General features: G+C 44.4%; 1 protein-coding gene across 8 annotated transcripts in view; it reads left to right on the top strand.

The window, feature by feature from the left end:
* Positions 1-23704, top strand: part of cdk5rap2 (CDK5 regulatory subunit associated protein 2) — a 147878-nt gene that overhangs the window by 20319 nt on the left and 103855 nt on the right. For 5 of the 8 annotated variants that reach the window (XM_069889364.1, XM_069889382.1, XM_069889374.1 and 2 more), the window contains exons 1-5: positions 18795-20527; positions 21909-22043; positions 22252-22371; positions 22476-22568; positions 22655-22873. In XM_069889364.1, the coding sequence (XP_069745465.1) occupies positions 19484-20527; positions 21909-22043; positions 22252-22371; positions 22476-22568; positions 22655-22873 (1611 nt within the window). In that variant the 5' untranslated portion in view covers positions 18795-19483. Of the gene's footprint in view, positions 1-857; positions 982-4871; positions 5039-8998; positions 9156-9677; positions 9732-18792; positions 20528-21908; positions 22044-22251; positions 22372-22475; positions 22569-22654; positions 22874-23704 lie in introns of those variants that run through there. The other 3 variants (XM_069889403.1, XM_069889391.1, XM_069889393.1) reach the window with 2 other exon arrangements.

The following is a 23704-nucleotide window of genomic DNA, read 5'->3' as shown; positions in this document are numbered from 1 at the left end:
GTATGTTGTGGGAACACATTTGTGTCCAGGCAATGATCCTCTCTGCACATTGTATTATTTAGAAAATGGTAAGTAAATGGGGAATAGCCAGTGTGCACTTCCGCATCTTGGTTTAAAAAAAATAAAAACTTTTAAGATTATTTGAAAAAAAGTTTTCTATTAGCCATTTGAAATCTGCATTGAACATTTAAAAATTATTGTGCAGTTGTATGAACTATTCTTTTCTATAGTAGGTGATTTGGCTCTTAATCATTATATTTAAATAAAAATATAATAAATGTTATGTCTGTCGCCAACTGCGAGTGCCAAAATATCCAAAGAGCTACAAAAGTCTTGTTTTATCACCAAAATATCTGGCACTAAACTGCAGACGCCAAAATGTCCTATTCCTTCCTGAATTTGGTCTTTTGTGTCACTTTTTGGCTGTTGTAAACAAAAACATCAGCCATCTTATTTATTGAATGCCATTGCAGGTTAGGGTTGGGGGTTGTGAATGGCATCCTGCTGCTCATATGTCTTTGTTCTAATGTTAAAATTATGGTAAAGAAATTCAAAAGGTGCTTTGTGATGGGAGGTGGGAAGTGGGAAGTGGAAAGAAATCCATGCAGCCATCAACCAAAGATGAAATGGATCTATGCAAGTAATACAGCTGGGGAAGAAGGCCCAGATGTACCACAGTGATGAGAGGATTCAGAAGTTGATTTGGTGGTTGGAACCTGGTAAATGACAATTGATGCACATAGAAGAGGAATTCAACTAATGTTAGCACTGCACAATGTGACCAATAATAATTGCTCAGAATAATTAAAACAAGAATCAATGGAACATTTTAAATATTTCCTTTATTGGTTTAACAGGAAAGCAGTAGAGAGCTTGGCTGGCAACAGTGATGCAGAAATTCAACGTGTGAAAGTTGCAGCTCAGAAGGAGGTACTTCAGGTGAAACAGCTCCTTGGTGACCAGGTCCATCTATTGGAGGAAGTAAGTACATTTTGTATTTACTTTTGAGACAAAAAATAAACATCAGACATTTATTATACTTAGTTTGGATGTGCAAAAGGTTTTCGATAGAGTAGACTGGGTCTATCTCAACCATATATTAGATAAGATGGGGTTTCACCTGAAATGTATAAATTGGGTAAAAGTACTATATTTAAACCCAAGGTCAAGAGTGAAGGTGAATGGATGTTGCTCACGGTTTTTCAGGTTAAAACATGGTTAGGCAAGGAGACAGTTTGAGTACCCTGCTCTTCGATATATGCTTAGAGCCACTTGCTGAAATTATTAGGCAAGAGGGTTATATAAAGAGTATAAAAGGTGATAGAGGGGTTTAACATAAAATATCTCTATTTGTGGATGATGTCATGCTGTATATGACCAACCCTATTTTTTCTATGGCTTAGGTGATGCAAATTTAAAAAGAATATTAATGGTTATAATGTTAATGACTCAAAATCAGAAGCAAGGATGCTGTCGGGTATATGGCCATCATAATTGGTCAGGTTTCATTGGTCTAGAGAGGGCTTCAGATGCCTAGGCGTTATTATCACTCCCTCCATCTTAAAACTGTATGAAGTCAATTGTGGAAAGTTACTGAAGAATAGTAGCTATCCCAGAATTCCTACCTGGTAAAGTAGATAATGGCTTTAGAAAATGAGTGTATAAAGGTCTAACTGTTGTGGATCAGCTTTTTTGTGGGGAAACCTTGGATATCAGAAAGAATTTGGATTGTCAGGGATAGATTTTTTTAAGATTCCTTCACGTGCGGCACTACTTACAGACACCTGCAAATTGGGAGCAGATCTGCATTAGAAAAGATTTTCATGCAGATTACAGATGGAGTGTAAAGAAGAACCTGATAGCTCACTTTTACAGATGGCTCCAAGATAACTTAACAGGAAACACTATGGAAATAAAATAAATGGGAATTAGAAATGAATATTTGTATTACAGGTGAAATGTGGGAAAAGATATGCCTTGATGGTTACAAGTAGTCCTACCTGGAGGGATTTTGAATGGAAAATTAAAATAAGACTATTTAAGACTCTGGTCAAGAGATAAAGTAACACCTCAGAATTATGCTGGAGAGAATGCAGGCAGATTGCCGATCATATCCATATATTTTGGGACTGTCCAAAACTCTTATCAATATTGGAGAGATATTCAGGTGGAAATTAAGCAAATCACTTAAAGAGCATTATAGAGTCAATGGAATGGACCCAAAGAAAGCCCAAGAATTTGCTGAACGTTTGCAGGACTGGAGAAGAGAGGAGGAGGAGTGACAAGAAGGATGACCGGCAAGAAAATATACAAGTGAACCGGTGCGGACTCGAAAGGCCAACATGGCCTGTTTCCGCTCTGTAAATGGTTATATGGTTATAAGGGTAGACCGACCTTTGGAGCCAGCATATTTTGTATTGGGGGTGACTCCAAAGGATATAGATACCAAAAACCAGGCAAGTTTACTTGGGGTGTTGCTGTTGATTGCAAAGAAGATGATTACAGTATTATGGAGAAATGTAAAACCACCAACTGTCCAACAATGGAGGGAAAGATTAAAAAGTTAAACTAAGGACTGATGTTTTCAACATCAAGTGGTCATTGGTAATACTATAGTTTCTGAGATTGATTAATGATATAACATCCCTGTAATTTCAGTGGTAGGGAGGAGTTCGACTAGTGCACTCTATAGATGAGATTGTGATTGTATACAAGTGTGTGTATAGTGATGACACAGTGATAAATTCAAAGATTTATTCTGACCCTCTCCTCTTTAAGCTTGAAAGTGTCACAATGGGCATATGAAAAAGTGTATGGTTAAAAATAAATGACTGCATATTGGTTAGAATGAGGTTAATTGGGTGCCTAAATCTGTGAAGCCTCTGTGAACAGAATTCTAATTGGATTGATGCGCTGTATTATATGTTTATTTGTATGCTCACATGACAAGACTGCATATGGAAATAAGTTTAAAGAAAAATTGATCAGGCATTTCTTAACTTTTTAACAATTTAATTACCTTGTGGTTAACTTTTCAGTTATCAAAATTGAATCCATTTTATACAGCCCAAACCTACATCTTGTGAAAACAGCATCAGTTCTATCACCTTCCAACCTGCACTCAACATCACAGGGCAATTTCTGACCATTTTCTTCCCCTTCTGGATCTCACCGTCTTCATTTCAGCTACCTCATTGTACCTCCCACCTTGCCCCCTTTAACGATACCATCCTATTTTTAGTTTCTGCCTCTGCATTATCTGTGCTCAAGACAAGGCACTTCTGAAATTATATCCTCCTGAAAGCAGAGTTTCCCTCTGACATATGATGGAGCCCTTGCTTGTATTTCTTCGACTTCGTGCTGTCAACCACCATCCCCAACACCAACTACCCCACCCCCTTTACAGGCAGAATAGCAATGGAGTTCCCTTGGTTCTAGCCTTTCACCCCTCCAATCTCTTCACCCATCTCTGCAATGTCCAATGTGATTCTACTACCAGTCACATCTCTTGCATCCAACTCCTTCCTTAGCCTTTCAATCTCCTTCCAGTTTCTGCAGGGACTGCAATGCTTGGGGCTCCCTGAATAGTTCATCCTCCCCATCCCCTATAATTTTCTGCTGTAGCTGAAGGAGGTGCAGCATTTGCCCCTTCCCCACTGCATCAAGACCCTTATAAACTTTCCGGATAATCTGGAGGTTCACCTGCATCTCCTCTCCTCCTACCTGGTGAACTTTATGCGGTAGTCATGATGTTGCCTTTAGTACATTTTGCAGAGTACCTGGACTATCTCTGCAACAGCCAGTCTTCTATGGAAAAGCCAATCACGAAGGGGAAGAATAAAATTCAGTGTTCTTTTTGAGAAGTAGTGATATGAATATTGAATTTTCCTGTTTGGCTAACCTTACCCCCTGTGGCTCTCTACATTCTGTTTTTGTTCTAGATTCTGGCATGCTTGTCTTTAAATCTTCTTTTGAGGTATCATAAGAACTAAGATCAGGAGTTGGCCAAGTCCTTCTCTGCCATTTAATAAAATTATAGATGATCTTAAAATAGCTTGATTTCCCGTTAGACAAAAAAAAGGGGTTTCAGTCTCCACACCTGTGAGGCAGAAAAGTCCAAACACCTGTACCCTATGCAATCTTCAAAAGAAATTTCTCCTCCTCCTTCTCTATCTTAAATGGGACCACCTCCTTCCAAAACTGCTCTTTAGTTTTAGATGCTCCCATGTGGGGAGGTAGCCTCTTGTCATTCTGATGTGTTAGTTTTAAAAAAAAAAATTTGTGCCAATTAAAGGCTGAATGTAATGTTAGATTCGTGCACAAGTGTCCTATACATTTAAATCTTTTCATACATGGAATGTGTTTGACTGTGTTCTGAACAGCCACCCAAATGTCTTTTTTCACTTGGTTTGTTTTGACTGGAATATTTGAATAGAGAGGAAGTTGCACTATAGCCCCAGGCTGGCAGTCACTCTATATATTTTTCTGTACCACATTAAGGAAATATTTGTCTGCATTCTCAACCTTATTTTAACCACCAAAAGTGAAAAATATTTTAAAAATTTGTAGGAACAGAAATTTTGGGTGGCTTTGGTTGAAATTTGGATGAGATTTTTAGTGGAAAGTCTAAACAGCATTTTTTGAAGCATCTGGGGACTTGGCTCGTCTTTCAGCCGTAGTTCAGGAGGAGATTTGGGAAGCTATTCATAATGAATTAATGTCTGTTGGTTTCACTTTCGAGGTTTTAAAATCACTTTGCCCTTTTATCTCTACCTTGGGTGCAAAGGACTTTTTCTTTTGGGAAGAGGAAAAATTTACCTCAGGGAAATAGAAGCTAATTTTATGTGTTCTCTTTCCCTTTTCTGAAATAGGATGTTAAAACAGTCCAGGCAGAATTGGAAAAGATGGCTGCTATCGCGGAGCAGGAGAAGATTCGAAATATGAACCTAGAAAAGCAGATCCTGTCAATAAAGAGGCAGAACCGCATGGACTCACCTTCATCTCTGGATGAAAGCAAGAGCCTCATGGAAGCAGAACAGTCAGTGCTTCATAGAGTGTTCCATCAATGTAGAAATTCATTCATAGAGTAATACCGCACAGAAATAGACCCTCCAGCCCAACTTGTCCATGAAGTTGTCTCCATTAGCTAGTCCCATGCCCTTACATTTGGCCAATATCCCTCTAACCCTTTCAGATTCACGTATCTAAATGTCTTTTAAATGTTGTGATTGTACCCAGCTCTACCACTTCCTCTGGCAGCTTGTTCCATTTACCCTTTGTGAAATATGTTACCCCTCCCTTTAAAAGTAACGTTTTGGGACGGCAAGGTTAGCATAGCGATTAGCGCAATGCCTTTACAGCACCAGCGATCAGGACTGGGGTTCGAATCCTGCATTGTCTGTGCCCCTTCGCCCCGCCTGTGCCCCTTCGCCCCGCCTGTGCCCCTTCGCCCCGCCTGTGCCCCTTCGCCCCGCCTGTGCCCCTTCGCCCCGCCTGTGCCCCTTCGCCCCGCCTGTGCCCCTTCGCCCCGCCTGTGCCCCTTCGCCCCGCCTGTGCCCCTTCGCCCCGCCTGTGCCCCTTCGCCCCGCCTGTGCCCCTTCGCCCCGCCTGTGCCCCTTCGCCCCGCCTGTGCCCCTTCGCCCCGCCTGTGCCCCTTCGCCCCGCCTGTGCCCCTTCGCCCCGCCTGTGCCCCTTCGCCCCGCCTGTGCCCCTTCGCCCCGCCTGTGCCCCTTCGCCCCGCCTGTGCCCCTTCGCCCCGCCTGTGCCCCTTCGCCCCGCCTGTGCCCCTTCGCCCCGCCTGTGCCCCTTCGCCCCGCCTGTGCCCCTTCGCCCCGCCTGTGCCCCTTCGCCCCGCCTGTGCCCCTTCGCCCCGCCTGTGCCCCTTCGCCCCGCCTGTGCCCCTTCGCCCCGCCTGTGCCCCTTCGCCCCGCCTGTGCCCCTTCGCCCCGCCTGTGCCCCTTCGCCCCGCCTGTGCCCCTTCGCCCCGCCTGTGCCCCTTCGCCCCGCCTGTGCCCCTTCGCCCCGCCTGTGCCCCTTCGCCCCGCCTGTGCCCCTTCGCCCCGCCTGTGCCCCTTCGCCCCGCCTGTGCCCCTTCGCCCCGCCTGTGCCCCTTCGCCCCGCCTGTGCCCCTTCGCCCCGCCTGTGCCCCTTCGCCCCGCCTGTGCCCCTTCGCCCCGCCTGTGCCCCTTCGCCCCGCCTGTGCCCCTTCGCCCCGCCTGTGCCCCTTCGCCCCGCCTGTGCCCCTTCGCCCCGCCTGTGCCCCTTCGCCCCGCCTGTGCCCCTTCGCCCCGCCTGTGCCCCTTCGCCCCGCCTGTGCCCCTTCGCCCCGCCTGTGCCCCTTCGCCCCGCCTGTGCCCCTTCGCCCCGCCTGTGCCCCTTCGCCCCGCCTGTGCCCCTTCGCCCCGCCTGTGCCCCTTCGCCCCGCCTGTGCCCCTTCGCCCCGCCTGTGCCCCTTCGCCCCGCCTGTGCCCCTTCGCCCCGCCTGTGCCCCTTCGCCCCGCCTGTGCCCCTTCGCCCCGCCTGTGCCCCTTCGCCCCGCCTGTGCCCCTTCGCCCCGCCTGTGCCCCTTCGCCCCGCCTGTGCCCCTTCGCCCCGCCTGTGCCCCTTCGCCCCGCCTGTGCCCCTTCGCCCCGCCTGTGCCCCTTCGCCCCGCCTGTGCCCCTTCGCCCCGCCTGTGCCCCTTCGCCCCGCCTGTGCCCCTTCGCCCCGCCTGTGCCCCTTCGCCCCGCCTGTGCCCCTTCGCCCCGCCTGTGCCCCTTCGCCCCGCCTGTGCCCCTTCGCCCCGCCTGTGCCCCTTCGCCCCGCCTGTGCCCCTTCGCCCCGCCTGTGCCCCTTCGCCCCGCCTGTGCCCCTTCGCCCCGCCTGTGCCCCTTCGCCCCGCCTGTGCCCCTTCGCCCCGCCTGTGCCCCTTCGCCCCGCCTGTGCCCCTTCGCCCCGCCTGTGCCCCTTCGCCCCGCCTGTGCCCCTTCGCCCCGCCTGTGCCCCTTCGCCCCGCCTGTGCCCCTTCGCCCCGCCTGTGCCCCTTCGCCCCGCCTGTGCCCCTTCGCCCCGCCTGTGCCCCTTCGCCCCGCCTGTGCCCCTTCGCCCCGCCTGTGCCCCTTCGCCCCGCCTGTGCCCCTTCGCCCCGCCTGTGCCCCCTCGCCCCGCCTGTGCCCCCTCGCCCCGCCTGTGCCCCCTCGCCCCGCCTGTGCCCCCTCGCCCCGCCTGTGCCCCCTCGCCCCGCCTGTGCCCCCTCGCCCCGCCTGTGCCCCCTCGCCCCGCCTGTGCCCCCTCGCCCCGCCTGTGCCCCCTCGCCCCGCCTGTGCCCCCTCGCCCCGCCTGTGCCCCCTCGCCCCGCCTGTGCCCCCTCGCCCCGCCTGTGCCCCCTCGCCCCGCCTGTGCCCCCTCGCCCCGCCTGTGCCCCCTCGCCCCGCCTGTGCCCCTTCGCCCCGCCTGTGCCCCTTCGCCCCGCCTGTGCCCCTTCGCCCCGCCTGTGCCCCTTCGCCCCGCCTGTGCCCCTTCGCCCCGCCTGTGCCCCTTCGCCCCGCCTGTGCCCCTTCGCCCCGCCTGTGCCCCTTCGCCCCGCCTGTGCCCCTTCGCCCCGCCTGTGCCCCTTCGCCCCGCCTGTGCCCCTTCGCCCCGCCTGTGCCCCTTCGCCCCGCCTGTGCCCCTTCGCCCCGCCTGTGCCCCTTCGCCCCGCCTGTGCCCCTTCGCCCCGCCTGTGCCCCTTCGCCCCGCCTGTGCCCCTTCGCCCCGCCTGTGCCCCCTCGCCCCGCCTGTGCCCCCTCGCCCCGCCTGTGCCCCCTCGCCCCGCCTGTGCCCCCTCGCCCCGCCTGTGCCCCCTCGCCCCGCCTGTGCCCCCTCGCCCCGCCTGTGCCCCCTCGCCCCGCCTGTGCCCCCTCGCCCCGCCTGTGCCCCCTCGCCCCGCCTGTGCCCCCTCGCCCCGCCTGTGCCCCCTCGCCCCGCCTGTGCCCCCTCGCCCCGCCTGTGCCCCCTCGCCCCGCCTGTGCCCCCTCGCCCCGCCTGTGCCCCCTCGCCCCGCCTGTGCCCCCTCGCCCCGCCTGTGCCCCCTCGCCCCGCCTGTGCCCCCTCGCCCCGCCTGTGCCCCCTCGCCCCGCCTGTGCCCCCTCGCCCCGCCTGTGCCCCCTCGCCCCGCCTGTGCCCCCTCGCCCCGCCTGTGCCCCCTCGCCCCGCCTGTGCCCCCTCGCCCCGCCTGTGCCCCCTCGCCCCGCCTGTGCCCCCTCGCCCCGCCTGTGCCCCCTCGCCCCGCCTGTGCCCCCTCGCCCCACATGAGGTCCTCCTTCAGCTTTTTACATTCTAGGCGAGGAAGTCTCAGGCTATCAGGCCTCTCCTTATAATTCAGACCTCCATTCTCAGTGATTTCTTTATCAATCTTCTATAGCTGGGTAACCAAATCTGCACACATGCATCAAACATGGTACCACCAAGATCTTGTACTGCTGTCATGTCTGACTGATGAAGGCAAATGTTCCAAGGGCAGCCTTAACCATACTGTCTACCTGTGTCACTGCTTTCAGGAAAGTATGTACCTATACCCTTGTGTGTCTCTCTGTTCTACAACATTTTCCGTGGCCTTAGCCTCCACTTTGCATATCTTGCCATCGTTTATCTTACCAAAATGCAACACCTCTTACTTGGTTAAATTAAATTGCATCTGCCATTCTCTGACCACTTCCTCAGTTGATCAATATCCTCGATAATTTAGATATACTTCCAACTTTGGTGTCATCCAATTCATTTACATTCTGTCTTATTGAATTGTTTGAATTTTAACAAATCCACTGCCAGTTTTCCTGGGGGAAAAAGTGTCTGAATTTGTAAAAGTGAACCTCTTTTGCCTCTTTACTGCAGAAAGCTAAACATCAGGAATAATGAATTTTCCTATTAAAAGCATTTTTCAATATATAAAAAAAACTAATCGGAACATTATTTTGAGCATCTAGCAATTATTTCATCGCTTTGTTTAATGTCTTTCTTGTGAAACATTTTTGTTTGTTAGATTAATTGAGCGGCTGAGTGAGACCATAAAGAGCAAAGATGCTCTCATTGATCAGCTACAAAGTAAAAAGGCAGAGAAGCAGGATTGTAATGTGGATCCTTCCAAAAAAATTCAGGAACTTACTGAAACTCTTCTGAAGAGAGCTGGTGAAAATGAAGTAGGTTTCTTTTAACATTTTTAGTTATTGCTTTTGTGTTTTGCCATTATTTATAAAATGTAGAGCAAACTCCAGTGTACTTTTTACTTGTTTAAATATTCTGCTTTGAGCAATATAGATCAGGATTTTGTTTTATTGCTCAGCATTGATTTTATTTTTTTCTGAAATAAAGATTCCTTTTAATGAGTACAAATTGAAGTATTGGTAAATGCAAAATCTATGTCAGTTTTTTTGTAAATTTTTTTAATGTGGAAGCTGCTGCTGTAGTTGTTTTGAAGGGAGAATTGCCCTAGAAACTGGTTTCTTCAAGGTGACTTAGCTTTGCTGAAAATGTATTCCTCTTTACATTTCTTCTGTAGCCTTTCCAAAGCATGTACCTCCTACAGTAATGGAGTGACCAGAATAACACATCGTACCAAAGTTTTGTTGCGCTGTAAAATGACTTCCTTACTTTGTACTCAATGCCATTTATGGATTTATTGCCATTATTACTTAATACCTTCAACGTCCTTTCTCAACCAGGTCCTTCGACGTGAACTTGGAAATGAGAAGAATCGTTTTGAAAAGGAAATGCAGGTAATTTTCCTTGTTTGCATAATATCTGAGGCAAATGTTTTTCAACTGCATTTGAAGTTGAGTTCTCCTAGATTATTCTTACTTTCCTGTAACATTGATCAGTTTTGTGATTAAATTCTATATTCAGCTGAAGTGGTTTATATCTGTGCAGGTAGTGAAGTCCCTGCCAGTTTTTCCTGCTTTTAGACGACTCATTGAGCAATTGACTGACTGTGTAATTTGACATTCCAGAAAAAATATAAGAATATTCCAACATCATCTGTGCATTGAAATCTACAATCATATGTGCAGCATCTCTGCCTTAAAAGGTTGACTTTTTTTTTGGCTCTGTATGAGCTGTGATTTCAGTTAAGATTATATACAGTAAAACCCCTGGTATCTGGCACGTATGTACATTGATTGATGCTGGATAAGTGTATTTTCCAGTTGCTTGAAACTCACTCTTACAATGTCTAACTAATACACCCGTATTAAGAATAAACAGTTTAAAAGACAAAAGACTCAAATACTACTTTATATGTACTTGTACTGAACAAATGGCTCATGGGTCAAAAAGGTCTGTTACCATGCTGTATGTCTAAATTTAAAATTTAAATGTCATTTGCATGAATATATAAACCTTAAACCATTTTACTTCATTTTCAGTCACATTCTTTGAAAACATTTAACCATCACTGCATTTGCAGTTCCTCCCCCTCCACAGAGCTGCCGGGAGGATGATAATCAACCCCACCCTTCAAGTTTACAGATAAAAGCTCTGACAGGGTGACTCTTATTAAGCAGGGACAAGGAGACACTTTAAGAGATTCATCCCGATGGCAAGTGGCATCAACCAACTCTTCATCCTGGTTAATGCTATTGCTGTTTCATACAACTTTATTCAAACAGCTACTACAAGCAAAGCACAACCAAGGCATCTGCTGGCTGAATATTTGCTCGCATCTTCTCCAAAGGATTCTCTGTTACTTCCGAGAACATTTACAATTTTAAATTTGTGTATTTTTTTTAACCTATTATTTTATTCTTATTTATTTTCCTCTGCTTTTTTTTTGCTAGTTGCTTGAATTCCGGATTCCAGATGTTTTGCTATATTTCTCTTATCATTGTATCTTATTAATTCTCCATTTCTCTGTCACCCCTTGACACACTCTCAGAATTTGGGTCAATATGTTGCAAAGTACTGGATAGTTTACACCAAGGCCAGTAATGAATAAGCTGTCTCTCCAAGCATTTCTAGAACTTTTTAAATTCTATTTTTCAGTATCTGCTGTTTGCTTGACATTAAATTGTTGTATTCATTTTAATAAACTTGCAGGCACTGGTTTGAATAAATATATTTTAGATTATTTTAATTAGACTTGACAGACTTGTACTGGAGGATTGAAAACATTTGTTTTTCAGTGATGTTCAGTCAGTGCCTGAGGCTGTGGCTTTCAAGAAACTAGATTGACATGTGACCACTGCTAAAAAGGGATTGAATGTTTTCTTGCATGGAAGACTGAGAATCAATATCTGTTGCTTCATTGATTCTCATTAATTCAGCCTCTGTTAATTAGGTAATTGAAGTTAGTCAGCTGGAACTTGTGAAACCTGGGAACATGGATTTGTGGGTTTTGCTAAAGTGCAGCATGCAGTCAACATTGAGTGCCATATCTGTGAGATGTGGATTTTGAGTAAAGGACTTCAGTGAGGCAATGATAAAAATGAAGAGGACAAGGGATTTGATACAGGTAGCAAAATGGGGAACAATAGTGTGTCGGGAAGAGATAGCAGAGACAAATATGTTCTTGGAGTCAGAACAGAACTAAAATGGAAAATTGACAAAAGTGAAGGCTCTTCTTAAAGATTTTAAATGCTTTCACAGAGTTGAAGATGCAGCACAGTTACAGACTCTTCAGCCTACAGAATCTGCTGACCATTAACTATCTACTTACCGTACACTAATCCCATTTTATTATTCTTATAAACTCAGTCTTCCGCCCGTTTGTACGACATACCTACATTACAGTGTCAAATTAACCTGCATGTGTTAGGATGTTGGGGGTCCATGCAGTCACGGAGAATGTGCATGCTCCATACAGATAACATTCAGGATCGAACCTGTGTCTCCACTATTTCGAGGGTGACTCTTCTATCTGTGCTGTTGTGTTACCCTGACATAAATGTAGTTTTATTCCTGCCACAAATGGGTGCAATCTAATAGTCATTAGATATAAGAATATAGGAAACGGGAGCAGAATTAGGCCTTATGGCTTGCCAAGCCTCCTCCACCAATTAATAAAATGATGGCTGATCTGGCTGTGGACTCTGCTCCACTTGCCCTACTGATCTCTATAACCTTTAATTCCCATAATATTAAAAAATCTTTGTGTTTTAAATGTAATTAATCCATGCTGTTTCTTTGGGCAGAGAATTCCACAGATTCACTACTCTCTGGGAGAAACAATTCCTTCTTATCACTTCTAAATTTTCTTCATTGTACAGTATATTGAGACTGCCCATAGTTCTAGACTTGGGTCCCAGTGAAAACTAGCTCAATTCTTTCTCTTTAAGATACTCCCTCTTCTAAACTGCAATGAGTATACTCAATTTCTCCCTGTATACTAACCTCATCACTGTGTTAGAAATTAATGTACCTTTAAAGAAATTGCTCGAGTCAAAAATTGAGAACAAAAACATTTATTACAACAACAATGCAAAGTTGGGTGCTTCCCCTTACCCTGGGAATACACACACATACTGGGGCTCACCCAACTTTTATACAGTCAATTTCAGTATCAGAGTGCCCTCCCCCTTACATTCTTCTGCCCCCTGGATGGGTTTGGCATAGGTAATCCTTCCTGCCTACGTGCAGTTTCAGTACACTTGGAGGACCAGGGGATATCCTGTGGGTGTCCCATCATGTCATTGTCCTTATTCACACCTTCCTGATTCTCGGAGCTACAGTCTCTTGGTATGCAGAGTTGACTCATTCTATCTAGGGTTGGCTAGTTTAATATGTATAAATCTGTGTATGGTTAGCTAATTAGATATGTAGGACTTGGTACTTCTATCTAGGGCTAGGAGACCTTTATCTGATCCAGACTACCTCAACTTCCTACATTCTATTGTACCTTACCATTCCTTTTCTTAGTCTTATGGTGGCTCTTGTCCCACAGAAGATTCTTATGTTAATCGTGCTGACTCTGCTTTCCTGCATCCTAATCCCCAAGCTCATCCTGTTTGTACTGGTTACAGCCATTAACTGATGAATTTTAGTTTCTTCCATGTTCATAATTTTAGATCAATTTTCCCATCTCTCACAACTGGAATCATCCTGGTGAACCTCCTCTGCACCACCTCCAAAGCCAATATATCCTTTCTCAGATATTATTTAAAAGTGACCAAAGTTGCTGGAGTTAAAGCAACTACCAACTTTCCCACACTATATAAATTGTGCATTATAGTAGGAACGTAGGCCAAAAATGGCCCATCGAGCCTGCTCCGCCATTCAATACGATCATAGCTGATCTTTACCACGTTGTAAAAATTCAGCACTCTAGCATCACCAAATTTCCCACCCTCTGCAGTCCCACAGTCCCTAATAAAGATTTAAATAGCTTGGCATAACAACAGGGGCCAAAAGGCTCATACTGTGCTGTACATAAAGCTTAATTATGTTAAAATTATGCATGATTAATTTTGTTCAAATATAAGATCGTAATACATTGATCAGGATTTAGGGCAGGTCCACCATCGCTCGAACAGTCCTAACCACAGGGATGGCTCCTTGCAAGTGTGAAAGGATTCAGTGTCCCAGTTAGGAATGTTCACGTGTGAAAAGCCAAACCCCCATTCCTATCCCAGGACACTGAACGGCCAGTTTAGTGGGATGCAAGTGTGAAGGGGGCTTGTGTTGGATCCCTGTAACGATAACCAGGAGACAGGATTGAAAGTTAGACAATTTGTGATTTTTAAATAAAAGTTCTGAAGCCTCCAACCCATGAGGTTTTTGTTTCAGTTAATGGTAAGGCAGAGACAATGCTGTTATGGTCAAGTAAAACAAGTTATTTACAAGGATTCATTCTAGTGTTTGATCTATGACAGTCTACTCTTAAATTGTAACTTTGAATCTGTGACACTAATGAATTGTAACTTTGAAACAATGAATTGTAACACCCAGTCCCAGTGTGCTTAAAAACATTATTACAACATCTCAGGGTGATTTAAAAACTTAGAGAAACAAAACAAAAAAATCTATTACAAAGGCTGCACCCAGAATGTACATAACAAAAGATGCAATCAGATGTCCAATGTTGAAGTTTAGGTATCTATGGCAACAGTTCTTGCCTGTCTTGTTGAGACTTATTTACATAATAAGAGACAAGTATTTCTTGCTGGTTGCTAGCAATTATAAAACCTGGTAATTATAGGCCTGTAAGTCTGACGTCAATGGGGGTAAATTAATGGAAAGTGTTTTTAGAGATGGTGTATTTTCCACTATTTGGAAAGACACTGATTGGTTTTGTATGTTGTAGATCATGTTTAACAAATCTTAGTTTTACAAGATTACTAAAAAAGTTGAAGGGGGTGGATGTTGTCTATTTGGACTTTAGTAAGGCTTTTGATAAGGTCCCCATAAGATGTTAGTAAGGAAGGTGGAAGCATTAGGTATTAACAATGAAGTAGTGAGATGGATTCAACAATGATTGGATCGGAAATGCCATAGAGTAGTGGTGGAAAATTGTTTGTCAAATTGGAGGCCAGTGCCGAGTGCCTCAGGGATCGATACTGGGTCCACCGCTATTTGTCAAATATATTAACGATCTAGATGATAGGGTGGAAAATTGGATAGTAAATTTGCAGATTATACAAAGGTTGGCGGTGTTGTGGAGTGCCTCAGGGATCGGTACTGGGTCCACTGCTGTTTGTCAAATATATTAACGATCTAGATGATAGGGTGGCAAATTGGATAGTAAATTTGCAGATTATACAAAGGTTGGTGGTTTTGTGGACAGTGAGAAAGATTACCAAAGCTTACAGGGTGATGTAGGACAGTTAGAAAATAGGCTGGAAGATGGCAGATGGAGTTTAATACTGATAAATGTGAGGTGCTACATTTTGGTAAGGACTAATCAAAACAGGTCCTACATGTTAAATGGTAGACAATTGAGGCGTGCAGTGGAACAAAGGGATTTAGGAGTCATGGCACACAATTCCGTGAAAGTTGAATCACGTGGATAGGGTGTTGAAGAAGGCATTTAGTGTGTTGGCTTTCATAAATCAGAGTATAGAACACAGGAGTTGGGATGTTATGTTGAAATTGTATAAGGCATTGGTGAGGCCAAATTTGGAATACTGTGTGCAGTTTTGGTTGCTAAATTACAGGAAGGATATAAACAATATAGAGAAAGTGCAGAGGAGGTTTACGAGAATGGTACTGGGGTTTCAGGGTTTGAATTACAGGGAATGGTTGAGCAGGCTAGGACTTTATTCCCTGGAGCATAGAAGGTTGAGGGGTGATTTGATAGAGGTATTCAAAATTATAAGGGGGACAGATAGAGTCAATGAGTATAGGCTTTTTCCACTGAGAGTGGGGAGATTCAAACAAGAGGGCATGTATTGAGAGTAAAAGGGGAAAAGTTTAAGGGAAACATGAGGGGAAATTTCTTCATGCATGGGGTGGAGGGTTATGGAATGAATTTCTGGCAGTGGTGGTAGATGCGAGATTGATGTTAATATTCAAGGAAAGATTGAATGGGTATATGAACTGAAGAGGTGTGGAGGGTTATGGGCCAAATGGAGGTTACACGGACTAGGTGGGAGATGATGTTTGGCACAGACGAGTAGGGCCAAACTGGCTTGTTTCTGTGCTGTAAATGGTTATATGGATTGATGCAATCTGTTTTGATGAGTGTTTCGTAGACCCTCACACTGAGAAAAGGAACAGCTTGAAAGGTTATATTTTCATGTCGAGGAAGGGGAGGGGGGTGTTGGGGAGAGCTCAAAAGATAGATAAATGTGAGGTGCTACATTTTTGTAAGGACTAATCGAAACAGGTCCTACATGTTAAATGGTAGACAATTGGGGCCACCTCTGGTGGGGAAGGACCAGAGGGGAGGGAGGTCCACGTTGGAGTGTGCCAGTGCACGGGATGCCCTTCCCCCATGGGACCACCTGCCCCTCCCCCCCCAAAACCCTGGGAATACTCACTCCAGAGAGCATCTATGTCTCTGAGACATAGTGATGTTATTGCCTCAGCACTGCAAACTTGAGCTGGTGCTCCCTGCTCTATGTACCCTCCAGGAGGGTAGCAACTTCCTGGACTGTTTTCCCAGTTTTGCCAATCCCATGAGGGTGTGCGGTGGTGACTTAATAGCCCACCAAAGCATCAGCCACCTTTGTGCTCTTTAGGAAGTGGTGCTCATGGATGCCCCCATAGATAACCACGATCAGTGCCCATGCCAATGGATTGCTACTGCGGCCAGCCATGTAGGCCCAATTCTAGGAGGGCAGGAAACCTGGCCTGAACTGCAGTTGCCAATCATCTATTGGTCAGAGAGGCTGCCCAGAGCACTTGCTTCCTGATGAGAGAGAGAAGGAAATTGGGTTCCTCTCGTCCCACAGATGTGGCAGCAGTGTGGCTAGGTGTTTGCCTGGCTGCTGGTGGTATTGGTCCCCTTGCCCAGTTAGCTCCTTGGTGGCATAGTCCCTTTAATTTCACAGTGACTAGATATATGCCCACCCGAGGTACCCCCATTTTTGGCTATCTGTCGGTTTTTGAGGATCAACAGGATGCCCCCGATGTCGGTCTGGGACAGCGAGGTCACTGGTCGGGCTTGCAAAAGCTCGGACACGCGGGGAGGAGGACGTGTCGTGGGCCTCAGTTTCCTCATGGTTACCACTCATACCCATCCCCCAACCACTTGTCAATGGCTTGGACATTCCCTGCATCAAGCTGCGAGTCAGCCCAGTCAGTTGCTATGTTTCAATCAGCTTGGAAACTACCTCCATGTCTTTAATTTCTAGGTTGGTCACTTGCCCTTAGAGGGTACAACAGTGATGCTGCAGGGATTCTATCTCCCTACCTTTCTGGGCGCCCTGATTAATTAACTTGGAATTGATGCCCAACTGGCCCCTAAGTAGGGATATCAGTAACCTCGGGGCTCCCCACAAATCACTCTGACCTCAAGAAACCCAGTCATTTCATGTGGGAGACCACATGGTTCCCAATTTTCTCTCGGTTGGGGTCCAACCTATCGACCCAAACAACTGGCATGGTGTGGCTGGCAAGCCATGCCTCCAAACTTCTGAACCCCTGACGACCAGGGATTTTATAATCTGACCCAGGGGTCCCTTCTCTATCTGTGGGTTGCCTCCTGCTGCCTCTGTTGGTGAGCTGGTACACAATCACATGCACCTGACAGGACACCCACACACTCATTTGTTAATACTATCTCCCACATTGTTAGTATGATGTTCCATTCCCACATAGTTAAGATTCCACGTGTCCAGCCAAAACTCTGAACCCTGCTCGCAGCATCAATTGTGTTGGAGAGAGTATCTGGTTCGGTGGGTTCACAGAGAAATGAGTCTGGACACAAGTATTACGATCACACACAACTTTAATTACACAGGAGAGAACTTTAAACAATACTCGATTACTGTTTCAATTAAGCAATGACATACATTCACCTCAGACTTTGGTTGGACTCCAACAATAGTGAACCTATACTCGATACGCTCACACACTTGAGTGCACACACTACAAACGGGGACTTCTACACACCCGGTTCCCTGACCAACAGGGGTGCGGCTCCCTGCAAGTATTGATCTATCGCAATACCACGACTCTGCTTCAGTGTCGTGCACACCTTACCAGGACATTTTCATCAAAGTCCACAATAGTGATCTGGTGTGGAGTGATGTTTGGGGTTTGGACCTTGAAACAGAGAGAAAGAATGTTCTGTGTGTTGGTGTTATATACAGTGCTAAGCTGTGCTTCTAGCCAATAATGACCCTAGGTGATTTAAATTAGCGAATGGCAAGGTGTGCACTAATGGGTGGCCTGAGTCCAACCTTTATTGACAGGTGATGTGACTTCTGAATAAGTTTCAGACAAGGAGGGAACCGCAATACAAACATTCCAGACAGGTGGGATACCACGTTTCTTCCATATCCAACAATACTGTGGCAAGTGTAATATATTTTTGATTTCTAAATTCACATTTCAAATAGTGTTTGTGCATCTGCTTTCAATTTTTGTTTTGGTTTCTAGTTATGTGGAGAAACTCCTTAAATTTGATTACTTTCAGGAGATCAGTTTTTATTATTTTCCCACTTTTATTTCACTTTGTACTATTTATAGCAAGGATCTACCTGGCAGATCTCAGTCATGGGTGACTGAAAGATGCTTTTAAAGCAAGGTATTGTTCAAGTTCAGAAGAATTTGTTGAAATGATTTGCACGAGCACACTGAAAGTTCCTTGTACAATCAGCTTCTGGTTAAACAAATCAGCAAGATGTTGGCGAAGGGACTCTTGTAACTGCAGGCGTCTGCTTGCCTAAGACAGCTGGAGATCTGAGTTGCTTATGTATTTGTGATGAAATGACCAGAGTAAGGTTCCAATCTGGCAGACTGTGATCTTTAGATCTTGCTACTGTCTCCAACACAGCAGGGTGACTACAGAGTGAAAGCAGACAAAACCACCACGTTTTGACTGGGAAGCAGCAAATTTCTGAGTGAATCCAAATGACCTGGATTCAAAGGCCATGATTGTACATTTGAAGCAATATGAAAATAAATTTTAGAATTTTGAGAAAATTACATTCTTATTTGAGTGACTTCCTGGAATGTTTTTGGTTTATTTATTTTGAAAGGTTGACAAAATATTGATTCTGAAGTTGTATTTTTCATAGCCCAGTCAACTACATGTGGATTAGAAGGTAGTACTTTCTGTAGAGGTTACAAACAGGAAACTGGTTTTTCTAAGGTAAATGTGCAGGCACTTGGTGGGTGAAATAGGAAGCAGGCCTAGTTCACGGAAGACGTCATTTTGAAATTTCCTGTGGCAAAAAAATACCCAGAAATTTCGTGTGTGCTTCGGACAACAGCTACTACTGAACTGCTTGGCTTGTAAAACTTTTTTTTTGGCCATCGTGTGGTGTATGAAGAGAAAGCTGGTTGTCTGCTGGAAGAATGGAATGAGTTCAGTCTGTAACCTTTGGTGAATCGTTGAAGTGGTAATAGCACCACTGGAAATACAATGTTCCGGAAATCATGCTTGTCATCGTGATTTAATTTTTTTAAAAAAAGCAGTGTGAACTGATGGAAATTCTTGTGGGACAACAGTGATTTTAGTCACCGGTTGTGATCTGCATTCGATAAAGAAAATTTGATGGGAGGAAAAAAGCGAAATGGCAGTAGCCATTTGATTAACTGATATCGTGCTGCTTGTATCTTTGTCTTTTCACAACTGTATTATAATTTGAATTGAGAGACTGTTTCTCACAGGATGGTAATCAGCTAAAAGTTCAACCAGTAACTGAGGTGACTCTAAAGATAGGCAGATAGTGGTTTGTATTTGAAAAGCTTGTGGAAAATTTGTGCTGCCTCATCCCTTGGAAACTGCAATTGATCACCATAGCAACTCTGTAGCTTTGCTTTGTCTAAAAATTCATGAGAACAAGGAATTGAAAGTGCAGCTAAAGGGCTATTCAGTGATTTGCCTTGTGCTGAGCAGGTTTTGTCTTTTGAGAAATATTAAGATTGAATGAAAATGAAGGGGTTTTGTCGAATGTGTTGTAGCAAGCTGCAAGGAAACCAACGTCGTTGGATTTTCAACACCTGTAGCAAAAGTAGGCTACAAATTGTTCTTTCTTATGTATTGGGTTATACAGTTAGACGTGATGGCCAAGGAGAGTTCTTATGCAGTAAATGTGCTTTCATGTTGGAAAAGGTAATCAAATATGATATTGTTATTGCTCGTGTTAAAACTGTTTCTAGTGAGAGGTTACAGATGTTAACAGTGGAGAAAGACCAATTGATTCAATGTATTGTGCATCTGTACTTCAGATATAATAAAAACTCTAAAACTCCCCATAATGGAGAAGTGGACCTCTCCCCTGAAAATCCAGATCAGCCATCTTTACAGTACAGCTTGCTTCTCCAAGATGACTCCAATTTCTCGGAATTTTGGACACCCAAAAAGATCAGCAAGAAAATCTTGGGCTGTTCGAACTGCTGGCGTTCTTTAACTGGAGGACACAGGAAGAGATGGTGCCTCTGCACTGATTCGGTGAGAGTAGCTGATTTATTTTGTGATTTGGTGTGTTCCACCCCGAAGCGGATCATGAAAGAAGATCTAACAGGGAATGCACAGAGTTCACGGAGTTTGTGCTTTGATTTCATGCCAAGAAATCCAACCCCTGTGGGAAAGTTAGTCAATCGGCTTTACACCAGCAATTTGGAAACTGAAAACGCACCATTATTAAATTCCATCAGGCTTGATTGGAAAACTGAAGAATGTGAACAAATTCAGCTGAAATCTCCATTTAACACAGAAATGTTGACTGAAAATTCTGTGTCAATGAGACAATCAATTGCAAATATAATTCAGGAAATTCAACATGTTGAGTACAAACCAGTGGCATCTTTCTTAAATAGCAAGATACCTATTCGTGTGGCATTTTCTACAAGACCAATGCAGCAGCACTGTATTGCAGTAGACTTGCAAGGAGGCTATAACGGTGATAGTGCAACATCTGAGCAACAAATGTGGATGAACTTGGAACATGACTTTCCTTTCAAACTTCAGGTAGTTGAGCAGAGTATTGTTGAACCTATGTGTTTGAACTATAATGAGTAAAATAGTTTGTAAACAAATTTCAATTATTCATAATAACACCCAAGTAAGTCTTTCAGCTCTTTGATCCACACTGGCTCCCATCGATGCAACTGATAGAGCAGGTATACCATGGCTCCAGCCCCTGGGTTCAGTCTTGAACTCTGGATTTTGCACATTCTCTCTCTGATCTTGCAGGTTTCCCCAGATACTTCACCCTCCCATATTGCAAAGGTGTATGGGTTGGTAGGTTAACTTGCCTCTAGTGTGTGATCATTTTATTGATAATATTTGATAGGATCTTGGGTACATTGGGTTACAGGGATAATTAATGGGGGATGGGATTGCTGTGGGAACTACTGGAGACAAGATGGACTGAAATGTCCATTTTCCCCATCTGTTTCTTTGTGCCTCTTATTTCTCTGTACCCAGCAACATCTGTCACACACTGACCAATTCTTCCTTTTTGCCATTAAGCTATGGTCAGGAAATTTACAATTCTTCTTCTAGTATGTTTTGGGGATGCAGAAGTATCTGGAGAAAATTTGCATCAACTTTGTTACCTGTGTGAATATTTCCAGTCAAATGCATGTTATACCACGGCAATAATGAAAGTGTCCAGCGTTTGCTGTAACAGGCTTTTCTGTTCTTTAACCCTTCCAGGTCTCTTCCTTGGCTTAACCCTCAATTTCTTGTTCCAAGAAATCCACACTGTATCTGTGTTTCTTATTTCTTCCAGCATTTTGCACTGTCTTATTTCAGAAAACACTTATTCTGATGTACAGCCTCTTTGCCACATGATGGCCTTCTCTCTGCTTCATTTTCCTGTTTTCATTTCCATATGCCTTTTCTGTATAGAAACATCCCAATATTTCTCCCCTCACTTGTGTTTGTTCCTGCATATCTCCTGCTTTTAATTTTGTTTTCATTTTTGACATGCCTTCCTCCCTCTTTCAGCAGTTTCCTTCCTAATTTTAATTATGGGTGCAGTCAGGTTGATTGTCTATCAATTGTGCATAAAATTGAGATCAGTCTTAAAAGTTTCCTCACACAATATGCAAATCAAGACAGTACACAAGCAAACAACTTCACTTGTTAGATAGTAATACTGTATTTTTTAAAGCTTGTGGGAGAAATCGAATTATGCCATGACAAGGGAACAACACCTGAAGTAACCACAAACAAAGGAGCACCAAGATATGACCAAAATAATCTTGAAAGACATGGCAGGAGAACCAGTACAAACATTAATTTGCAAAAGAAGAATTTTTGGCCTTTGCTATTTGGGTTGTTGAATTTCTACCATATTGCAGTCTGATAGGACCACTGCATTTTAGTTGGCTTTATCTTACAGAACCTAGTGGAGAAACAGAGGCAGGTGGGACAGTTAGAGATGGAAGCTGAGCAGCTGAAAGCTGACCTCACGATGGCTGAAACTGCAAATGATGCTTTACAAGGAAAGCTAAAGAAAGCAGAAGATGCAAATGAGGTACAAATTAATTTAATTTTACTCCAAAATAATGCAAATGCACTTTGTTTTAAATATTTGCTTTTATTCTCTCTTCCCCCAAAGATTTTTATTTCTTAGAAATCCACTTTTAAAATACAGAGATGTGAACTTCTAAGAGGAAAGCTATTAGATCATAATCTAATTTTCATCAAATTTACTAATGTTCAATAAATTATTTTGTTTTAAGACTCTTCAAGGACAAGTTAATGAAAAGATCAATGAGCTAGCTGCTGAGAAGCAGAATAGTTTGAAACGAGACAAAACCATTCAAGGACTGACTTTAGCTCTGAAGACCAAAGATAAAGAGGTTATAATTTCTGCTTCAATTTTATTTAAATGATTTCAAATTAGTTTCTTGAAACAATTAACATTTTTTCATATACGCACATTATTTACGCCATTTAAAATCAGATCAAGGAGCTTCACCATGAAATTGAAGAGCGAGACAATTCATTGGTTAAAGTAAGGGACTCACTACATAAAGCACAGCTGCAGAAATTTCAGGTAAAAGCCAACATTGATTCTGTTCAGTTGTTCCTGTTTTTTTTAATGAGAGAGCAGAGATTTCACTAATCATTTTTAATCTCCAGGGAGCCGAAGAATATCAAAGATTAATGACTGAGAAAGAAAGTGAGCTTGCAGAGCTTCGTGCAGGTCATAATGGAAAAGCATTGGAGGTCCAGAGGTTGCAACGAACATTGAGCCGACAAGAGCAGGAGCTGAAAGATTTGACTGAGGCAAAGTTGAAGCTGGAAGAGGAGGTGGAAAAACTGCAGCTTCAGAAAACTAATAGTGACAAGACTATTAATGTTGGTGCCTATTCAGTAACAGTAATAAAAAGTTGTAATAGTCGATACAGTGTGAAAGTCGACCCCTTATTTTTGGCCCAAAAATCTGGTATTTTCCATGTCTCATGTATAACAGTTAACACAGATATTTTTGCCCCAGGCTGCCTGCCTACTGAAGCTCCCGATAGCCCCGACCAGGAAGTCTTGCCAAGGCCCTGGCTGCCCACCCACCCAAACTCCCAACGCCTTGCTGTGGAATCTCGCCTAGGCCCTGGCTGTCCTCCCATACAAGCTCACAATGCCCTGGCCACTCTCATCCAAGCTCCTGACACCACAACTGCTCTCTGCTCCAAGCTCTGGACCCCACGACTGCGAACTCTCACCTAGGCCCTGCACATCCAACCTCTTGATGCCCTGAGCAATGCAGATATTTACTGCAGTCATAAGTAGTATGCATGTAATATCTCCATTGTGCAATGGAATGCTAAATTTTTATTTCGGTGCTTGGCAGAATAAAGGACTCTCAATCAACCATACAGAAGTCCAGCTTCAAATATTTAAAATGTAAAATGAATCCAAATTCATATATAATTCCATCATATATAAGAGTATATATTTTTGCTAACTGCATATGCAGTAAAACCCCTTGTATCCACACTTATAGGGAATTGGTAGATACCAAATAATTATATTTGCCTGTTGCTTAAGATTACAAATTGTGTGATTGATGAACTAATGGTGAAGCATGCCAATTTTAAATGCGTATTTCTTACCTATTTATTTTATATATTTTGCTGGTTGCTTGAATTCCATATAAGGGGTTTTATATCCTCTTTTGATATTTAAAATTGT

Source organism: Narcine bancroftii, chromosome 1, assembly GCF_036971445.1.
Source record: "Narcine bancroftii isolate sNarBan1 chromosome 1, sNarBan1.hap1, whole genome shotgun sequence".
Classification (NCBI taxonomy): domain Eukaryota; kingdom Metazoa; phylum Chordata; class Chondrichthyes; order Torpediniformes; family Narcinidae; genus Narcine; species Narcine bancroftii.
Note: the sequence above shows the minus strand (reverse complement) of the source record. Positions and strands in the feature narration are given on the sequence as shown.